Source organism: Clupea harengus, chromosome 15 (assembly GCF_900700415.2).
Source record: "Clupea harengus chromosome 15, Ch_v2.0.2, whole genome shotgun sequence".
NCBI lineage: Eukaryota > Metazoa > Chordata > Actinopteri > Clupeiformes > Clupeidae > Clupea > Clupea harengus.
The window spans coordinates 18492767-18515603 of NC_045166.1; the positions used below are offsets into that span (position 1 = coordinate 18492767).

Sequence of the window (22837 nt, forward strand, 5' to 3'; positions counted from 1 at the left end):
TATATCAACCATATAGTCTATATTGATAGTGTGCATGGTTATTAAAAAAAATCATGAAAAGGACACTTTTTCACATAGGAACAGTTAAAAGTTAGTTTTTATTGATTTTATGTAAAGCATTTGAACTGCAACTCTTGTATGAAATGTGCTATATAAAATAAAGTCTTACTTACTTACTTACTAAAATAATCTGGTTATGGCTTCTAATAGAACAATACAAGTTTATCATGAAACACTTAGTGTGATTTTTATGGATTTTTCTCTCGTTTCATTTTAACGCAAAACCTGTTCTACCTTCAAAGCATGAGTCGCTAAGTAAGGGTTCTTCTTTCTAGCATGTGACACTTTCTCAAGAGATAATGAATTGATAATAAGCTCATCAGTCAGGGTGGCTTGCCTCAGCTTGTCTTATGCAATGCGACTGTGTGCTCCTGTGTGCGACTGTGTCCCAAATGATCGGCTCAATGTATCCACTCACCTGTTATGACAACAGCAAACTTCTTTGTAAGACAATTTGTGATTTGCTTTTTCCATTATAGGTGGAAGGTTACAGTGTCATCATTTTTACTTCTTTTGACAGTTTTATTACTATTATACAATACAATCTTATCCTCACTGATACATTACAGACATGACACAGACAGGCTGACTCATCAGTCTCAACTACCTAGAAATCTCAGGGAGAGCAACTGAATATACCTCACAAAAGGACATACAGGCTGTAATGATGATTATGATGCTGCCATTTAAATAAGAGGGACATTGAAAGGGCTTTTGGAATTTGACTCCCTTTCCCTTACATCACAGCAACTGAGACAATGTTAAATCATGAATTTAGTCTGGTTTTAATTGTCACCTTGCAGTTATGTTCAAAATAACAATTTTAACAAGTACCAAGTAAGAAACAATAACAAGTTTTGCACAGCTCCCTGGATAAACTTGTCTTCAATCTATGTCACTGTACAAACATTGGAGCGCATAGCTTCCAGACCACGTCTATAATCTGCAAAATATCAAGGCTTATGTTCTATTTACACTTCCAAACACATTGTTCCAGTACAAAAGTACTTTATAATGTGATTTACCATCATACTCTCTTCTGTTTCGTTTCTCCCTTTGACTCCCTTGCAGGAGATAAGTCTTGGGTGGGTTCAAGTTTCTCTGTACATAATCACCTAGGTTGTGACATATGAGTCACAAGCAATTATCATCTGTTTAATGGATATGTTATATGAGCTATAGGTTTCAGGAATCTGTCATCCTATGATGTATTTTATATTTTAATATTACCTTGTGGATGAAGGATATTGAATTGTGACATGAAAAAATGGATTTTTAACTTATATTGTATTGTAAAATGTGTTGTTTTTATATGAAATGATACTGGAATAGATCATATTACTTTTGTGAATTAATATTTAGAGCATTAATGATTCTCACAGATCCTTCATGCCTATTAAAATAATTGAAACCAATTTTAACCAATATTTCTCATTGTTAGGTCATCTAAAGTCCATGTTACCAAACTGTTCACTCACAATAAAAAAACTAAAACAAATCAATACTATGATTAGGTAAAACAAATTAAATAAGCAGCTTTATAACAATCAGGTTTATAAAAGACTGAAAATAACCTTTGATCAGGGGGGTCTACCTGTAATAGCGACCCAAAAAAGGCTGAGGTGACTGGGGCCCTGGAATGAGAAAGATAATCCCGACGCAATCAGTGCCTTTTAATCAGGCCCCGTGCTGACCGACAGATCCTGGGTGGTGTTTATGATCCAGGTTCGCCTTTGGCCTGCCACAGCGCCTGTGTGAACTTTGGAGTCAGTGCTATCTGTTGCAATTGCTGACCCCCCCCCCCCCCCCCCCCCCCCCCCCCTCCCCCCCCCCCCCCCCCCCCCCCCCATTTTATTACTTATACCTTCCCTACTCACTCCCTTCCAGTGAAGAAGTATAAAAACCTTGAGTTGCTGGCTGAGGATTCAGTCTTCCTTTCAAAGTGGACTCGCTTCATTGCTAAGGCTAAGGAGCTTCTATTCAACCCAAGATGGGGAATACCAAGCTCTGCCTTTTCTTGCTGCTGAGCACCTATGCTGTAGCCCGTGAGTATCAGTCCACCGCCGGAGGAACACTGCTAAAGCTTAACCCGTTAGACAAATGAGACAGTTTAATGTCTGTTGTAGTGTATATTGGAATAGTGTATTGTATTTTCTTGGAATGGATACCTCCTCACTGAAGTTAAGAGCTGTGTTGAACCAGAGCATCTTCTATACAGCTACATGTAAATTTGTTGTAAAGCAAAATAGATGGTATTTTTAAATTTGCTTTCCACTGAAACCATCTTGAATGGCGATATCATTACACAGAGACTTGAAAAAAAGGACTACATTTGAATTGATAATTTGTTGAGACAGAAATCATATGTACTATTTCTTGGAATGCGATAGAAAGTTTAATGTATTTGTCACTGGATACAGCATGGCTTGAGTGAAACTGATAATCCCTTTTTCACAATTCAACAGAAGACGTGGAGAGTGCTGATGAAACTACTCCAACATGTCTCTGTAAGTTTATCTTATATTTATAACAACAGCCCACAGTACAATTTGTAAGTTGAAGAAATGTGAACAATTGTCATATATATGTATATATGTTGGAATAATCTGTATTGAAACTGTATAAAAACACAACACTGAAACAATCTGAGGGGATGCTGATCAGATTAGTGGCATGAGCTCAACATCCTCATGATGTGTTGCGCAACTTCACCTATTGAACCCATTTTACTTCCAACTAAGCAAGTGACTTTGAACCCTGATGTTGATGATGATGATGAGATCACTGTCTGTGTCTAGGCCATCTTGTTCCCTTGCTCAACCCTATCAGTTTAATCATGTGCCACAGTCCATCTCTGCTATCAACCTTATCAGTTTTTGTAGATTACAACAGTTTCACCATCCCTCTCTAATGTTACATTTGACACTAATTACTTCTTGTTTTTTTATTTTAGCAGATGTTAACAATTTGTTTTTGTGACCTTTTTTCTTACCGTTTTCTTTTCTAGTGGCAAAACGGTACAAGAACTTCAGGAACTACGTGTACCAGTATGAGGCCGACACCTACAATACCGTGAACGGAGCGGCCAACATCAAGAACGGACCCAAAGTCAGCTGTAAGGTAGGTCTGACACCAAGAACAACCCCATTCCCTCACATTAGACCATTAGGCCATCAGACACGGTGTGTTTCAAGTAAAATAAACTGTGTTGATGGCGGTGTCAAATACTCAATCTCTAACAGTTGTCATTTCATTTCATTTAAAGTCAAATACAAGCAGAGGGTTCCCCCAAAGGCTCTCTATCTACTTGAGGTTCTTTCTAGAGATAGCCCTGGACCCCATTTTCTCACAGTTCATACCCAGCGGCTTCTGGGCCTTTTGTTTTTGTTTTGTTGTGTTCCTCCTATAAACACCTGGTCTTTTCCTTTCAGGTGGAGATTGATGTCCCTCAGACATGCAGCTTCGTCCTGCGTACCACCGAGTGCTCCCTGAGCGAGGTGGTGGATGGTGTTGCCGAAGGCGCACCCATCTACAAACCCGCTGCTGAGGCTGACGCCTTCCGTGCTGCCATGGAGAAGTACGTATACTCACAAGGAGCCGGCACACCTTAACAACATATACAAATTATAAAAAAACACAAAAAAACACAAACTACTACTAAATAGACAGACAAAAATACCAGAAACCCTCAAAGAAAAGCCTAGGGATGTTGAGTGATTTTCATAGCAAAGGGTTTCTTAAGTTTTCATAAGCAGTGACTAACGTAACACTATTCATATTCCCTTCTTTGATCAGAAACACCCTGAAAGTTATCGTTGAGGGTGAGACTGGAGTCAAACTGTTCCCTGAGCAAGATGAGCCCACCAACATCCTGAACATCAAGAGGGGTATTGTCTCTGCCCTGATGGTGCCTGTTCTTGAGGAGGGCAAGAACAACAACATGGTAAGGGCTGACCTATTCCATTTACTTCCTCTAGGTCATTTAGGGACGACCTGGGGTATCACTCCTTATTAATCAAGGCACTTAAATTCCAATGTCAAAATATGCTTAACAGCAAACACAGCATTTATAACCAGAGTGATAAGATTACTATTGCTATCAGAGGCAATAAATTCTCAAGCAGGACACAGTATTCCAAGAATGACGGAAGGGGGTGAAGGCCGTCATTAGTGTGTTAGGTCAAACCTACAGTTGACCTTTAATTTGTTTTTCTAAAAAAGTATTTCGCTTCTTTTAGGTTTCCTGCTTAAATTGTTATTCTAACACACTTAAAATCTAAGTAACTGGCATTCTGTGTGAAAGCCAAGAATGATTGGACTAAACCATCTACATTCTCATGGTTTTCTATCTTTCTCCTTTTGAACCCTCCAGGCCACAGTCCACGGAATCTGCAAGACTGACTTCATAGTCAATGCCAGAGAAGACATTGCCACTGAAGTGGCCGTCACCAGGGATCTGTCTGCCTGTGACAGCTTTGTGGCCCAGAGGGAAACCACCAGCCCCCTGGCCATCATCACTGGCATGGTGAGGAGTCTTTCACAGCTGGCACATAATCACAGTCATTGGCATAGTCACAGGCTCTCTCACTCTTATGAAAACACACGTATAATCACTTCAAAAGGTTCAGTGTTGGGTGCAACATAAAAGAGAACTCTGCATTGCTGTTCTAGAATGTTCTTAATGTGCACAAACATGTAAACTCATGTAGACATTGTCAAACATTAAAGTTGTTTCACTTCTGTTGAAAAGCACACTATATTTAGCCTCCAGTTACACGCATGGAGTGAAAAAAATGAAAGTAAACACAACTTTTGCAGGTCAGTGATGCAGTGTTTGTTCCCTGTATCTTTAGCACTACCCTCTGTCCAAGCTGATCGAAAGCACCCAGACCTGCCACTATCAGTTTGACAACCAGAAGAAACACATGACCTCCGGCATCTGCACTGAGAAGCACCTCTTCCTGCCTTTCTCCAACCAGTGAGTTCCTTCTTCTACTCTCCTTATACCCTTTGTCACCTACAAATACACAATAGCTGTGAGCTCAGCGCTGATATTGGAAATACGTTTGACCTACTACACTGCATTGCATTACACACTGTATACTGTGTCTTTGTATGTTCATTAATATACATTCATTCATATTATACTAAACGTCGTTGACAATATTTCTCTCTGACCTGTTTTGTTTGCTTCAACCAAATCTGAACACAAACTTACTAACATTTTTTTATTTTTGTCTGATTTAGGAATGAGTTTGGAGTCTCCTCCATGGTGAAACAGACACTGAATCTGCAGGGAACAAGCAAGATCAATGACAGAATCTTCAGCTATGGTAATTATTTCTGAATAACTCATTGTTTCCACTGAATTTAGGCAGTTGCCAGTCCTGTAATCCCTCACAGCAGTGATATCATTGATAGGTCACAGTCATTACATAACTACTCAAGCTTACATGAAGAAACAGAATGATATGCAAACCTGAAAAAACAGCACTTAGATTGAGTCATACACACCTCAACAACTAATTTCTGTGCCTCAACAGAGGAGGCCAACCTGAAGACCCTTCCCATGGAGAGTGCTGACGACAAGACTTCAATCCAGACCACTGAGGCCATGCTGACTGCCTTTAACGAGCTGGTCACCCTCCCCGACTCCCAGGGTCACCAGAGGGCAAGCATGTTCCAGAAGCTGGTGTCCGAGCTCCGTGCGTTGACCTTCGAGACCATGAAACCAGTCCTCAAGGAGATGCTGGACACCTCCCTGCCACTATCCTTCCAGGCTCTGTCCCAGTGCGGTACCCCCGAGTGCACCAGTGCCATGCTGCAGACCCTGAGGTACTTTGATGACGGTGCATTGGAGGTTGATGCCGCCACCTACGCCCTGGGAATGCTGTCCCATCCATCCCGCCGTATGGTCCAGGACATGTTGGAGATGGCCAAGCACAAGCAGAGCAAACCCATCATGTTCGCCCTGAGCAACGTGGTCAGGAAGTGAGTAAAAGCTAATATAAGCCACAAACGCGGTGTACTGCCTTTATGGTGCGGCGTGAAAGCTCTGGTAAATGTGAAAGCTGTGAGAGCTCTGGTTCTAAATTCTTCTTTCTGATCACCCCTAGGCTCTACCAAGCTGAGGGCAAGGTCACCCCTGAGATTGCTGCCGTCTATGAGTTCATGGCCTCCATCGTTGGGGCCGACTGTGCTGGTGATAAGGAACTGACCTTCCTCGCCCTGAGGGTATGTATCACTGTACACAACCCTGCGTTTACCACCTTTTGCTTTTCAGAATAATAAACAACACAGCCCGAGCCTTACACATTAGAGGTAATCATTCAAATTGCCCACAGGTTATTGGAAACATGGGAGAGGCCATGGAAGCCGCAGGTCCCACTCTGAAGAGCAGTCTGCTGAAATGCATGAGACAGCCTGTCACCACCCTGTCTGTACAGATGGCTGCCATCCAGGCCTTCAGGCGTATGTCCGTGACCGATGAGGTAAATATTAAATAAATGTTTTTGGAAGGACAAATTAAGCAAACCATAAATCCAGTGTCTATGCTTCATTGGAAATACAGTTGGCATACATAAATGTAAGGATAACTCCTACACCAGACTACCACTACTGCCTTACTTACTCCTAAATATGTATGCTTTCTTCTCCCTCTCACACAGGTGCGCTCCAACATCCAGCGAGTAGCCCAGTATGGTAAGGGTGCTGTTCAGAAGAGGCTGGCTGCCTACCTCATCATAATGAGGAACCCTGAGGCAAGTGACTTTGAGATGTTGAAGAAGATCCTCACTCAGGACCAGAACGTACAGGTCAAGGCCTTCGTGGCTTCCCACGTCAACAACATCATCAACTCCAAGGACCCTGAGACCCAGAAGTAAGTTCTAAGAAGGGTGCTTCTAAATACAACTACAAAATGTTCACCAAAGCATTCGTACCATTGACACACAATCACCGTGCCCAGTTGATTCACTTGCATAGGTTTCGATCATGCTCTCAGTCTCATGTTTCTGCATCTTGGCTTTCATAGGTTGAGCAAGGAGATTGCTGAGGCCCTCGAGGGCATTGAGATTGATGTCTCTGGTGACATCACACAGTACTCCCGTAACTTCAAGATGGATGCCTCCATGCCTCAGGACACCATTCAGACAAGCATGCAGGGCAACCTCATCTTTGACCCAAGCAGCCAGCTCCCCAGGGAGGTTATGCTTGAGACTACCCTGAAGGCCTTCGGGCAAAAGCTTGACATCTGGGAGGTATGTGCATATAGCTTTTTCTTTTATAACTGAAACATAGTTGCAGACAATATTTACTTTCTGTTACATTTTCAGTGCATTTTCTATGTTTTTTTAATGATTTTTGGTCTAACATGCTCTTACTCTACCTCTAGATTGGCATGGAGGGTAAAGGCTTTGAGCCAACCATTGAGGCTTTGTTTGGAAAGAACGGATTCTTCCCTGATACTATGTCAAAGGCCATGTACTGGACTGGAGACAAGATGCCAGAAAAGATGGTTGAGGTTCTGGAGAACTGGGGAATGTCCCTGAAGAGTGACAAACAGGTGAGGGATGCTTCTTCGTCTCCTTCATTTGAGATAAGTGATCTTAGTATGTTAGTATAATGTTTCATTACACATCCATCATTTTTGCTGTTTCTCCTGAAGGTGCCCGAGAATCTTGTGAGGGAAATCGTGCGCAACTTCAACAAGCTGGCCAAGAACCTGAGAGCCCAGGAGGCCCCAGAGTCCATGGCCTACCTGAAAATCATGGGATCTGAGCTTGGATACATCAAAGCTAACGAGCTTAAGGACATCGCTGAACAAGCCCTGATGTATACTGACATCTTGCTGATGACAATGCCCAGACATGTATGTATATTTAATTAATCCATTAGCAATAGTTACCTATAAAAAACACCACTGCATTAAGTGGTATGTGTAACAATTGTGATGTTTTGTGTGAATGTGTATGTGTATTTGCAGGTATTTTTGTTTATAAGCATGTAAAACTTGTAATGACACATTTTTTGCAGGTATTTTTGTTTATAAGCATGTAAAACTTGTAATGACAAATTTGTATTTCTCTGTTCTGATACAGTACCTGAAGGAGTGGACCTCTGGCACTAAGAACACCATCACTGCCTACTACATGTTCATGGACAACGAGTTCTCCCTGCCCACAGCCTCTGGCTTCCCTCTTAAAGTTGCTCTGTCTGGTACCTTTGTTCCCAGAGCTAAAGGAGGACTGAACATCGCACAGTCTGTGGTAAATAGACATCCATCATTTTGGAGAACACATATTAGATGCAAGTTATGTGGTCTGTGATTTTTATGTTTATATTTTTACATTACTCTGCGCTCCATGTAATGATGTCATCCTACAGAAGGAGCTGTCCTTCATGCCCTCTATGGGTCTGGAGTTCGTCACAAAGATGGGAGTCCACATCCCCAAATTCATGGATTCTGGTCTTGAGATGCACACCAACATGTACCATGAGAGCAGCCTCAATGCCAAGATCACCATGGCCAACAACCAGATCAAGCTGTCCATTCCTGCACCTGAGGGTCCCACCCAGCTCTTCAGAGTCCGGTATGCTTGACCTCTTTCTCCCTGTGCTTCAGTGTGGTGCCCTCTATGGACAGCAGTATGATCATTCCTAATATTACAATAGATTAACAAACAAAGCAGCAGTAACAATATATGTGCAATTACTAGCAAAAACATGAGTAGCTGAACACCTTAACATCCACAGAATATTTGAGTTTTTTTGTCTTCTTTTTTTTTCTGAAAACAGCAACAGACTCCTCTCTGTGAGCTCTGGCCAGGCCACCCTGATCCCCTCGGTTTCTGAGGGCAGAACCAATGCCCATGAGTGCAACCCTCTCTTCAAGGGAATGGAGTACTGCACCACAGTGCGCTACTCTATGGCTCACTCTGACAAGGCTCCCTATTTCCCCCTCAACGGAGAGACCAAGTATGTGCAGCATACATCTAAAATCAACTGAATAATTAACGACTACATTTGTTTTACTGGCTAAGAAACATAGATTCTAAAAGAGTTCCCTCTTCCAGGTTCGCTATTGAAGTTCAGCCTACTGGTGAGGTCACCGAGTACACTGCCACCATCACCTATGACCTCCTTGCTGAGGGCAAAGAGGGTCGTCAGAAGGTCGATTTGATCGAGCTGGCTCTGAAGGCAGAAGGTAGGAGGATTCTCACTTGACTAATTTTACCGTTACCATAATCTAGAATTACAATGAACAATATTGCCAACATGAGAAAATACCTTAAATGTAGGATTACCAGCCAATGCCTGAAGTAAAAAGCAAGTAACAAACATTCTTGACATTCCGTTCAATTTCAGGTGCTCAGCCCACTGTGGCCACCGCTGCCATCAAGTACAACAGGAACAGGAATATCCTGACCACCAGCATTCAGATCCCTGACTACGATGTGGAGGCAGGCATCAAGGTTGGCATGACTGACTCCAAGACCAGAGGAAAGCAGATCACCATTGACGTCAGCAACCACAATATTCCCAAGATGTCCCTTATTGGACGTGCCAAGTAAGTCCGCAGATCTTTTTTTGCCTCTGTGAGTAAAAGATAATAAGTGGTCCTTGTCATTTTGTTCGTTATCCAATGCCACATATAAGCTATCACATGGAAAGTAGATAGTGTGTTTAACTGAGCTAAAGTGAATAATCCTAATTTTTATAGGATGGAGGCCATGAGGGAAGGTCTGGTGCAGCTGCAGCTGATCGTGCCTTCACTGAGCACTGATGCAACACTGACTGCCTCTCTGAAGAGGGATGGCAACCTTACCCTGGAAGTTGAGAGTGACATCAAGCTCCCAGAGATCTCCTCCTTGCAGAAGGTCACCTTCATCTACAGTAAGTACATACTAACAGTTTCACTACATACTGGTCCATTGCAAGGAGATTTCAGCACTTATCTCGTGTTGTGCCCTGATTGTGAAATGTTGTTGTTTTTTTCAGGAGAGGAGGACATGGAGGTGCAAGTTAAATCCGATGTGAGCACCGAAATCCAGAAGATGCTGCCAAGCACAGAGGCTGTCCAGAACTGGCTCCAGCAATTCAGCCAGGACATCTTGGACCAGAAGGTGGTCAAAACTGACATGAAACTGCGTCACATCTACAACAAAGCTATTGAGGTACAAAAGAAAAAGAAAAACATCTTTATGAGACACATATCCATTTGTCTATCTATCTTTGTATACCAATCTAAACTTAGTATGTAGTGTTGGTTAAATAAAGTAATCTAATAAATGTATCATGTAATAGGCTTCCCAGATCTGGATGGACAAGGTTGCCACTGATGCCCCATTCATTGCACAGCTGAGAGAGAACATACCAGAACTAGTCGTTCCTACCATGCCTGAGAAGCTGTATCTGCAGACGTGAGTAAAACATTTAAACCCCTACCTTGTATGACTGTAGCTGAGATTTTGTGCTGTTAATTCAATCAAAACTAAACTTCTATACTTCCCTATATTAACAAAGCCTGTAGCGAATTGTGATTATTCAATTAGAGCAGGTTTATAGTTGATGGTAAAAGGGAAAAACTGAAATATTGTTGTCTATCACAGGGAGGGTGCATTGAAGTACCACTTCAACAAGGACACAATGACTGTGACCATTCCCCTGCCAATGGGTGGAAAGACCTCTGAGGACCTGAGAATCCCTCCTGTTGTGTCCACCCCTGAGCTGTCTGTCGACCAGGTTGGTCTGAAGGTTCCATCCAAAGAGTTCACAATCCCAGCCTTCTCCATCCCATCTGAGTACGACCTCACCCTGCCACTTTTCGGAATGGCTGAGGTGTCTGCCAAGGTCAACAGCAACTACTACAACTGGGAGGCCACCATCTCTGCTGGCAAAGACTCTGAGGAGGGTCCAGCCTACAACGCCAAGTACAGGATGGCAGCTGACAGTCCAATTGATATCCTGTCCTACACCACTGAGGGTAACCTTTTTTGCCAAATTACTATTAAATGAAATACACAGATTCATGAGGTAAAGGTCATTACTAAGTTATAAATTAATAAATTCTCATTTTATAATACAGGTACTGCAAGAATTGCTGATGCACCTCTGGAAACTCTGAAGACCACTGTGACTTTCTCCCTGAACCACAAGTACCTTGACACTCGAGCCAACTTCGCAGAGGCCATCATAATCCAAGATACTGTGAAGGCAACAGGCCAGTATGATATTCAAGCAGTCAGCTCTCTGGGCATGCAGACATCCCTGAAGTGCACTCTTCAGACCTCCATAGCCTCTGAGATCAACGGAGATCTCAACATGGATGGATCATTCACTCTGGGTTCAGTCTCTGGTAGCACAAGTCTCTCTTCCACCTACCTTGTAAACCCCAGCATCAAGGAAGCAACAGCCGAATCAACGTTCAGAATGAGCTCTCCCATCGCCCAAATTCGGAACAAAATGAAGATGTCTGTTAGCCCAGACCAGAAGTCCTTTGTGTCCACCACCAATGTCAACCATGAACCGATCAAGCACACAACCAAGCTAAATGTTGAGTACAAGGATGCTGAGTTCACAGTGAAGTCTGACTGTATGACCAAGGCTGCTGAGAGGATGCTGCGCAACCAGTTTGACCTTTCTGCCACCATGGAGAAAGTTAGCATGAGGTTTGACTCCCAGGTTGATGACAATACAAACCGTGCCATGGCTGCCACCATGGCATCCCTGGACCACAATGGCCTGGAAATTAATTCTGATGCATCAATCAACTATGAAGAAAACCGTAGCGCCCAAAAGGGTGTCCTGCTGCTGAACAGAAATGGCCTGACCACAAGCTGCACCACCAACCTGCAGATCCTTGCCCTGAATCTGGATAATGCTGTCCAGGGTAGCATTGACTCAACTGGTGCCACCATGTCCATTTCCGGCAAAGGAACCTTCCAGGAGAACAGTGCTGAACTGAAGGTTGATGGCAAGGCTGGTATCTCAGAGGCACATCTTAATGGCTTGTTCAAAGCCGATCTCTTCAATGCCAACACCAGGAACTTGGTGAACTTCCGTCTGAATGAAGATGGCCTGGTCCTCTCCAACAGCATAGCCGCATCCTACAATGAGATCCACACAGACACCACTCACTCTCTGAAGATCAACCTGGGATCACTGAAGTTCACCTCAGTGTCTGAAAATGTCATCACTGAGAGCAACTCCTACAAGCATGACATTTCCCTTGATGCAGAGAGATACATTTTGGCCATAAATGTGAACAACGATCTCAAGATCCTGGATGCCAACTTCATCAATAATGCCAAGTTCAATGCAGAGCCTTTCACGATGGCAGCCACTGGCCTACTGAAGGGAACCTATGGTGAAGAAGAGCTGAGACATACCTATCAGATCACCTTTGCTGGCAAGACTGCCTCTGCCAAGTGCACCAGCAACGGAAAACTCCTGGGCGCCCAGATGACCCACAGCTCTGAACTGGAGATAGTTGCACTGTCTGCCAAGTACAACGGAGAAGCTCGTTTCAACTCCCCAGTGCTGCGTCTCTCAGGCAGTGTGGCCACCGATGTGGTGCCCTTCAGGGTTACTGTTGATGGCATCGTCAACTCTGATGGGGAGCTGAGCCTGTATGGAAAACAGACAGGAGAATTGTACAGCAAGTTCCTCCTCAAGGCTGAGCCTCTTCACCTCACACATTCACTCGAATGCCGGGCCTCCTCCTCTCACCAGCTGGACAATGGAGTCTCCGTGGAAACCAGCTTCCAGAACAAGATTGACAGTCTTTTGGTTCCAGAGGAGCAGACCATCTCAATGAAGATGGAAACCAAGGTGAACAACCACGCCCTCAACCAGGAGCTCACTGCCTACAACAAAGCTGATGGAATGGGCATGGAGACATCAGGCACTCTCTCTACCAATCTTCTGAACAAGGATGGTGACAACAACCAAGATTTTGCCATCTCTGGTTTCCTGAAGTACGACAAGAACAGCGATAGCCACTTCATTGAGATGCCTCTCATTAATCACCTGCCAGAAATCATGGAACAGCTGAGCATGACTCTTCAGAGGCTGACAGGAAACACAATTGAGATGCTGGAAGAGGTTGATGCCAAGTACAGGATCAGGGCTACTTTCGAAGAAAAGACAAGTGATCTGAAAGACATCATTGAGAGCTTCGACATGAACATGTTCATCCAGGACTTGAAGAACTTCATCAACGCCATTAACCTTAACAAGTACGTGCAAAGTGTGCTTGAGGTTATTCCCACTGAGGAAATTACCAGGGTCTTAAAATCCATCTGGGATGCAATTGTCACTTTGGTCAAGAGAAACAACATTGTTGAAAAAGTGAATGAAATCTACGTGAAGGTTGAAGAGATTGTGGCTCAGTATGAGATTGAGAATATGGTTGAGGAAGTCATGAATAATGCTGTGGAGATGATGAAGCAATACAAGGTGAAGGAAGCAATGCAATCGGCAGTTGACACTTTGAAATCTGTTGACTACACACCACTGCTGGAGAAATACACAGAGATGCAGAACAAGCTTGCAGAGGAACTGAAGGCATTCGACTTCCAGCAGATGATGGATGACCTCAAAGAATATGTGGCTAGAATCCTTGAGAACATCAAGTCTATTGACTTTGAAAGCTATGCTGATGTGGCAAAACAAAGGCTTGTTGAGATGAGCCGTGTACCTTGCTTTGGTAAGCTTTATGGTGAGTTTAAAATCACTTCCCCAGAGCATAACATGGCAACCACAGCTGAGTTCCGGAACTCTACAACCACATCTGAAACCCCAGAGTTTAGCGCCACCCTCAACTCTCGGCTGACATCTACCTTTGACCTCTTGGCATACAACCTGGATGCCACTGCTCACATTGCTGCCCCTAAGAGGAACCGCCTGTCTCTCACTGAGTCTGTCAAAGTGAACCACATGTCCTTCTCTGTGGACCACCAGGGAGACACAACCTCCTACGGTACCACAGGTCAGGCCTCTGTCAAGACAACCGTCAAGGCAACTACTGAGCCTTACACTGCTGAGTTTGTCAACAATGCCTTCCTTGCAGTAGAGAGTGGATTTTCCACCACCCTGGAGACCTCCTACAACCACAAAGTGAACATGCCAGTGGCCAACATCTTTAGTGAGACCACAATGACCCAGAAGACTGTTGCACAGCTCGAGGCTGGTACCATCACTGTGACATTGGGCAATGAGGCAAGTGGAAAATGGGCCATCTTTGAGTACTCTGAAGAGGGCACCCACAAAAGCGACCTGGAAATTGTGATGAACACCGAAACTGCCAAGACGACCTTCTCTGCTGTGACCAACAGTGACCTCCTTAAAATGAAGCAGAACATGAATGCTGAGGTCACACCTTTCTCTCGCATTAACATTGATGCACGTGCTGAGACAGAGACCTCCTTCATCAAGAGCAGCATCGTGGAGGTGAAGGCTGAAGCTCAAGTGGAGGAGCCCAAATTTCAGCTGACTGCCACCCACAACACTGAGATGACTGGTAGAATTGAAGGACTCATTGCCAACTCACTTGAATTTGAGGTCACACCCTTCGAGGTCCGTTTTGACTGCAAGAACAAGGAGAACTCAAAGCTCTCTCTCCCCATGAAGATGTCTGGAAAGGTTGACCTCCAGAATGACTTTGCTGTTACCATCAACCCTGCTGAGCAGAAAGCCAGCTGGACAGGCCTTGCACGTTTCAACCAGTACAAATATTCCCACTTCTTCACCATGGCCAACGGTGAGACGGAAATGCACGTCTTTGCAACCCTCAATGGTGAAGCTAACCTTGACATGCTGATGGTTCCCATTGACATTCCTGAAATGACTGTTCCTTTCATTGGAATGACCACCCCATCTGTGACTGGGCTGTCCCTCTGGGAAGATGCTGGTCTGAGGAAAATCCTGATCACCCCTCAGCAGACCCTCAGCCTGGACTCCAAGCTGAAGTACATGAAGAACCCTGAGATGATGACAGTTGAGATTGACATGGAGCCAATGTTCAATGTTCTGCGCAAACACCTGGAGCAGGGCAAAGACAAGGCTGCTGACATTCTCTCCACCTCTTACAACCAAGCCAAGGAGCAGTATGAGAAGCTTAACATTGAAGTGCCTCAGACCATCCCTGTGCCTGACTTCAGTAAAATCACCATGCCAACTCTGCGCATGCCAGCTGCCCTCCGGAAGATCCACCTGCCCAACATGCAGCAGACCCTCCTGATCCCCACCATCGGTGACCTGAACTACGAGTTCTCTCTGAAGACCTCCATGGTCACTCTGAATGCAAATGCTGATCTCCTCAACCAGGATAACATCATTGCACGCTTCAATGGCCAGTCTGCCTCTGAGTTCCCCATCCTGAACGCAAAGTCCTCTGGCACCTCAACCCTCAACATTGCTGATGGTATGAGCCTGGGCACCACACTCTCCTTGGAGCACGCCATTCTCGAGGGTAGCCATACTGGCACCATCACCCTCAACAAGGAAGTCACAGAGGCATCCATTGCAAATGTTGCCAAGATCAACCTGCCCTCAGTGGCTGTTGAGATCCACCAGGAGCTCACTGGAAACCCTGTGGAGGGTCTGACCATATTCATGTCCTCCCCAAGTGCTGGTCTTCTTGGAGTTCAGATGCAGACAAAGAGTGCAACCAACCTGAATGGCAGGCTTTACAGCAGATATCCGGTAAGCCCTCAAATATATTACCTCTATTTAAACAAATAATGAATATATTAAATATATATATATATTATTTATATGTATACATTTGTATAATGTTTTCCTCATGTTCTAACAATGTGTTTATTCTTCCTTGCAGTCTGAGCCTCAAACTGATGTGGACATTCTGGGCATTGAGATGAATGTTGTTGACTCCAATAAGCTGAACATCCAGACAAGCTGGAACATGGAGGTGCCACGTGAGATGCTTCTTAACATTAAGGAGAGAGTGCCAGAAATCACTTCTACATTCGACATCAAGGACATGATGATCGAACAAGCTGATGCTGCCTATGAAATGATCCACAAGTTCCAGGTTTCTCTTCAGCCTGCTGTTGAGTACCTCAAAGAACAGGGAAATGTGATGTATGACAGAGCAGCAGAGAAGATTGCTGATGTTGACCTCACTGAATTCAACAAAAAGATATCAGAAAATGCCATGATCCTCCTGCAGAAGTATGAGAAATTCCTCCAGACCCTGCTGAAGGCCGCAGTCACCTTCCTGGAGCAGACCAAATTCCAAGTCCCTGGTTACACTGAGAAGCTGTCTGTCTTTGAGATCTACAGAGAGATCAGCACCTTTGTTGGTGACTTTACTGAAGATGCCATCACAAGGATCCCAGAGATGCTGGCGTCCTACAGTGAGGCTGCAATTGAGTACATCAGAAATGTTGAGTTCACAATCCCTGGGTCCACCCACATCGTCAGTGGAAGAGAAATCTTGGATGACCTGACAACTGCTTTCCAGAAGATCCAGAGCCAAATTATCACCACTGTGAAGGATCTCAGCAACATCAAGCTGGAGACCATTGTGCAACAGCTCTCTGTGTTCATGCAGACCAGCATTGACACAGCAAAGGAATTCATCACCACTCTGGCATCACAAGATTTAAACCGTGTGTCTGCTTGGGCCAAGGATGTGTACGCCGATTTCATCAACTCCGGAATCTTCCGTGTCATCACTGATAAGGCCAGGGAAGCTATGAGTGTTGCTGAGCAGTACTACACTCAGCTGAAATCTAGGTTTGATGAGATCTTTGTCAACTTTACCTTTGAGCAGCTGAATGCAGACATTCAGGCCTGGATTCAGTCCATCATCGAGCGCCTGAATTACCTCCAGAACAACATCGCAGCGACCCTGCAAGAGGTTTCAAAGAAAGCCAAGGCTCACGTGACAGTGAGTTATGATAAGATTGATGTCACCATCCCTCTCCCCCTCAATCTTGCATAAATCTATGGACTGCTATCATGCTGTATCAAGCTATAACCTACTGTCTACTGAATGTGATAAAAACTGTCACCTACCTGCCTGAAGTGGCTTGAAATGACAGCAAATGTATTAAACAACCAGTATGCAATAAGAATATACTTCCACCTTACGTATTGCTGCTTTTGTGTTCTTTTTCTTTTGTATGAGGTTAATTTGCTGAGTTATTGTCTTTAGTCACAACTTACCCTTTCAATGTCTATCTTGTTATTCTATTTAAAAAAAAAAAACCCTGAGGGTTGAGTATTAATAAAGACCATTTGTACTGCACAAACATCCCCATTCCTTTGCCACAGCGGCACCATTTTCACCATACACACACCTTCATACACCATCACATAGTCACATCAAAATGATCAAAAATCACTAATTAGAAATATGCAAAAAAATAATACTTTCCCCAAAATCAGTTTGCTTAAAAAATGTCATCTCATGTAGTGCCTAATATATCCCCCCACCACAAAATGCATATTACTATTTAAGAGATATCACAGTAATAAGTGAAATGTTATAATATCTAATAGTCTAGACAGTAAAAAAAAGATCAGACATCACTTCAAAACGAAGCTAGGTGCATCTTTGACAGTGCACAAATGAAATGACTTTGAGCTAGATACAGATGAACCAAAAAGGTTACAACACATTAGCAGGGTAAAACTAACCTGTCTCACCATGGTCTAAACCCAGCTCACATTCCCTATTAGGGCATAAACAATCCAAACTTAGGTCAACTCTGCTTCACAATGTGAAAAGTAAATACCTCATGCATATAATTATGCTACACAAGTATATCTGGACCCTTGTGCAAAACTATGGAAGTGAAATAGGTCCATCAGTGCTGAACACTATGAGTTGTCTGTAGTGGTGTCATTTGTTGACAGTCGCTGTATAGCTTCATGCTCAACACACTTGGGGGGATGATACTGGCCTAACCATTGTTAATATCCACTTTGATGGGCAAGGGTTTGAATGTCTTGACTAATCTGCACTTGTCCTCAACTTTAAATAAATTGTGCAGAGGTTCTGCTCAAAGTTTCTGCCTGTTAACCGGGAGTTTTTCCTTGCCCCTGTCACCATTGTGCTTGTTCGACGGGGGTTCAGGCCCTGGGCTCTGTAAAGCGCATATTAAAATAAATATTTGAGGGCTCACACACACACACACACACACACAGAACGAGAGCGAAAGAGGGAGAAAGAGTACATGTGTTGTACATGTATCCACCTTTTAAATAAACAGTGGTTAAAAAAGCTAAGCAGCCTAGAAATCCATAGAGGTTCTCCTAAGCAACTTTGAATCCTTTGATCTTGAGCGTCTTGAGTATTATGGTTAAATGTGTAGGGACACAAAGAAGTAAACGTACACCAGAAGACGATATACTGTACCATCATACTAATCACAGAAACTACAGCTGAACCATAATTGATGTAAACCACTTGATGTCGCTGTTTGTTTTAGACTTAAATATTGGGTAAGCATGTTTTTTGTGTGCGCGACGATCAGTTAAGTAAATCACTTGTGGTGGTGGAAAATATCGAGGAGTGATTCCTAGCATTGTAATCCATGTTTTGTGTGCCATCCTGCCGGGCGCTGAGTCCAGACTAAATGCGCGTCTAAAAATAGAGAGGACAGATGACCTCATACTTAGTCAGTGTGTTCCTCTCCCACCCTCGATGGGCGCAAAGAGGAAACTGCTGAAACGCTGACTCAAAAAAAATTCCGCTTGCTTCGATTAGGGCAGGCTATCCGTTGACGGGCCTACCCGAATTTGGTCCTCGACAATAGTATGTCACAAACGCACAGGACAGGTGGTAATACATCTTTATACAGAATAAAAAAAATGTCATTAATGATATCCACCTTCCTGTTTTACATGTTTAGTTCACCTGTAAACTGCTAGAGCCTTTAAAAGGAATTCGTGCCGCTGAACTCTAAATTATTCCCTTAACCCTCAAGACATTCTGATAGTTTAAGGTTAATTTAATGAAAATATATCAAGGACCTAGTGAGCAGTCAATGAAACACATTTGAGTGATTGAAAAAACATGCAGTTGAGTTCATGTGCTGAGATTTCTCCAAATGTCAATATGCAACGTTATTCCACCTCTCTTCAGAAAAAATATTGTTATCACTGACGCAAATATAATTATCACTAATTATTCTGAATACTAAAAATCTATTATAACTCAATGTATGGAAGAAGAGTTAAACACTGGAATCAGACATGTCATGAGAACTGTTCAGAGGAACCCTTGTATTACCAGAATTACCTGGTGAAACAGGAGCACAAGTGCCATTGCAGAATGCCAGAGGAACACTTGGAGATCCTGATGCCTGGAGATCTCTGTGCCAGTACACTACACTGTACTTGAATATGCAAGATGTTATTTGGTAAACCTGTGGTGTTCTGGAAGACGAGACTGGTCGATAAGACTTTAAGAAGTAACTGTTTGGCCTTACAGACCAATAGTGTTTCTGGCATTACAAAGTCAAGGCCTGTGGCAAGACATGTACCAAATTCATTAGTTGTCCTGTTTTGCTGCTGTGGAGGAACTTGTTGTCTTGACAGTGTGACTGGTGTTGTGGGTAAACACTACACGATCTTGGAGCAGAAAGTGATGTTTATTGTGTGCATATTTAAACTGAATGAACTTTCCAGCAAAACATTGAACCGAGACACCAAGTCCGACAGAGATTAATGAGATTTTTCATTTGAACTATTTGTAAACTCAACTTTATGTTGGCTAATGTGTTAGATTTAGAGTTTATTAAGGTGTTTCTCAAAGTCAAGCAAGGATCCTTAATGGCTGTGTTTCAAGGATGCTACATCATCGAATCCTGCCGAAGGACTGTTCCGAGGATCCTTCTAATTCTACCAAGGACCAAGTCCTTCATTCAGAGAATTTTCAAGGATACCATGGGAGTATCCTCTGTGATCTTGAAGCACCCACAATCCTATGTGCACATACCAGAGCCTTTAAACAAAAGTGCGGAATTTGAAGGCGGGACCTTTGCAATGATGAACACCTGCACACTAGCGAGACTGTTCCATTATTTGTTCTCCGAATGCTAGGAAGGAGTCTTGTCTATCCTCTGAAGGACCTGACTTGGAAGGACCCATCCTACCAAGGAAGCATTCTTGACTTTGAGAGCCTCTCTCTCACTCTTCGGAAGATGAGGTCTTCCTGTTTTTTTTTCCTTTTTCTTAAAGTCTGCTAATCCACCGTTAGTCACCTTTGATTCAATCAGCATTACTTGTATAACATGTGTTCAAACACAGTTGTGCAATGTAATTACTTCAACAAATTTAGACTATGCCTCAGTGTGTGTTGTGCTTTTGTATCCAGGAAATGATAACATCAGATTAATTCAATGAAATCTGGTATAGCAGCCCTCTTTCTCCATGACTGCAATTAAAGGCAAAATTGCACTTGTTAGTATTGATCACAGAAAGATTCGATCTCACAGAGCACGGCACAAATCCATATCTCTTTTTTAAGCCTCTGTTCAGGATTTACAGAGTGAAAAGCTGCTAAATGGTTTTGGGACTGTCCTTGCAGTGCTGTTTTTTTCAGTGAAATTCTGTCTGATGCGTTGGTAATAAATCGTAATAATTTTAAAGGACCATCCTCACAAGTAGCCTCATAAACACAACGATGAAAGTTTTGTATAATTTGTCTGGGTCAAGTAACAGCCTGTACTTGGCAAAATTACCCTCAGCCAAACTGCATAGTAAGAGAAAGTTTCCTCTATGTTGCATCTCAATGTGGTGATACAACAGACATTGGACTGATTAACAATATTCGCCAAGAACAGGCATTCATTGTGGTATTGCTCTAGGAACACCATTTTTTAGACAGACACTCCCATGATTGTTGATATTTGTGTGTATGTGTGCCAGAACTGGTCAACAGCTTTGACCACTTGAGTAACGCTGTAAGAGTACCCTATGACCATTCATTTTGTTGTGTGCTTTAGATCTGACTAGTTCCATTCTACTCTGCTTTCAAAGCCCAAAGGAAGAGATCAAAGCAAAATAGTGCACGGGTGTTCATTGGACACTCTGTTCCTTTCCTGAATGTAAACAAAAGGGTCAAGGGCAACTGTGTCATGTTGGGAAAGAATGTGACTTTTAAGTCAATGGCCATGAACCCCCCCCCCCATCTGATGTTGGAGTAAATGGGAAAGAGTGGGGCCTGCACTCTTTTTGCACAATAAGTGACCTCCCGCTGGGCTTGCAGGGAGCCGGAGAGAGGAGAAGAATGAGGGGATGTTGCCGTAATGTCTGCCGCTCTACTGTCTGCATGTACAGCGCTGTCAGTCAATGACTCGTTCATGCCGCCCACCCCTTTCAAGCCTCTTAGCTGATCAGGGTTACATAATCTTCTGTAAAATGCTCTAGGTAAATCTCAGGATGACGGGTTCACCTAAGCATAAATTAGCTGGAAAAGGGTTGGGCTTCAGACACATCCATCCACACAACTCAGTTTCAAAAGGCCATGTGACTGTTTATTTGTGGTGACTGTGGTGACAGTTGTGTTGTGTGCACAACAGTGGCTTTTATAAAATAATATAAATGATTGCCTTATTCATCATTTATTATGTAACTATGGTGTTGGCATCCTTTTTGAAAGACATATGGTCTGGCTCATAGGCATAGACTGTGTTGGTGTGTGTGTGTGCTCATTTATTTTCAAAAAAGACAAGAGGAGGGTGGAAGGGGGGAGTTGTAATCTTGTTGATAAACACTTCTTCATTAGTTACCATTGGACCATATGGGGACCTGTTCTGTGTAATATCCTCCTTCCCTATTATCCAAATTAACTGAAGAGAGATTGGATTTCTTTTGTTTGCATCTCTCATGTAATTGCATTAGAGGTTGAAATGTCTTACTTAGGTTATTTTTTTGCCCCATGCATTAAGGTTTCAGAACTGTGTGTTCAGTTTGTTAGCTGTTTTGTTTCATATTTCATAAAATATACACTCCACAGGGAAACATAGTATTAAACGTACAGCACCAGTCTCTACTTCTGCACCTGTGTTTACACAACATATCCCACTATCAAGCCCTTATTTTGTAGTGCACAGAGGAAAGATTTGAACACTAACACTAATAGTGTCAGAGGGGTTGTCACACACACACACACACACACACACACACACACACACACACACACACACACACACACACACACACACACACACACACACACACACACACACACACACACACACACACACACACACACACACACACACACACACACCTACATACCAAAGGAAATGTTTTCATTTCCTCACACAAGTCTCTAGAACTTGGCCAAAATGACCCAGCTCAAGAGAGCTTTCCTACAGTTCCCCCTGTAAAGCAGTTTCAGTGGACCACACCTACATTCTAAAAAGATATCAGCACCGTTTTGAGTGCTCTATGAGTAGAAAAGTAGTGCTATATAAATGCAGTCCATTACCATTTACCGTTGACACCTATAAATGCTGGTACATTTGAAAAACAAGCTAATCAAACTAACATGCTCCTTGAATCCACAGTGTGTGAATGCAGCTCCAGGTTTGTCCAGACTTGTCCAATGACTGGGAACCTCATGACAGGCTGTTCGGGCTGTGGAACATGTGGATGCAGCTTCCCTCACCACATGTCCACCACATGCTCATGACGAGTCTGAAAACTCCGTTAGATACGGTAGTTATGTAACAGGAAGCCCTGAAAACTAAAGGAAACTTTCAATTAGGTTATGTTGATATAGGAGGAAAGACAC

General features: G+C 43.2%; 1 protein-coding gene across 1 annotated transcript; it reads left to right on the forward strand.

The window, feature by feature from the left end:
* Positions 1–1952: 1952 nt before the first annotated feature.
* Positions 1953–17177, forward strand: LOC105907282 (apolipoprotein B-100-like). The gene is made up of 26 exons (XM_012835572.3): positions 1953–2105; positions 2526–2567; positions 3068–3180; positions 3492–3637; positions 3856–4003; positions 4433–4585; positions 4914–5038; positions 5308–5393; positions 5604–6051; positions 6177–6294; positions 6405–6551; positions 6729–6940; positions 7094–7319; positions 7454–7624; positions 7727–7930; positions 8160–8327; positions 8446–8651; positions 8857–9036; positions 9135–9265; positions 9427–9628; positions 9782–9954; positions 10060–10235; positions 10366–10481; positions 10671–11044; positions 11147–15765; positions 15899–17177. Exons 1-26 carry the CDS (start codon positions 2051–2053, stop codon positions 17027–17029), a joined length of 9870 nt encoding a protein of 3289 aa, XP_012691026.2. The 5' UTR covers positions 1953–2050; the 3' UTR covers positions 17030–17177.
* The last annotated feature ends 5660 nt before the right edge of the window (positions 17178–22837 follow it).

Bases quoted from the DNA above. Each gene is read 5' to 3' on its own strand.
- LOC105907282 (XM_012835572.3), top strand. From the start codon at position 2,051: ATGGGGAATACCAAGCTCTGCCTTTTCTTGCTGCTGAGCACCTATGCT. The intron at 2,106-2,525 runs GTGAGTATCAGT...ACAATTCAACAG, and splicing joins GAGCACCTATGCTGTAGCCC to AAGACGTGGAGAGTGCTGAT. The intron at 2,568-3,067 runs GTAAGTTTATCT...TTTCTTTTCTAG, and splicing joins AACTACTCCAACATGTCTCT to TGGCAAAACGGTACAAGAAC.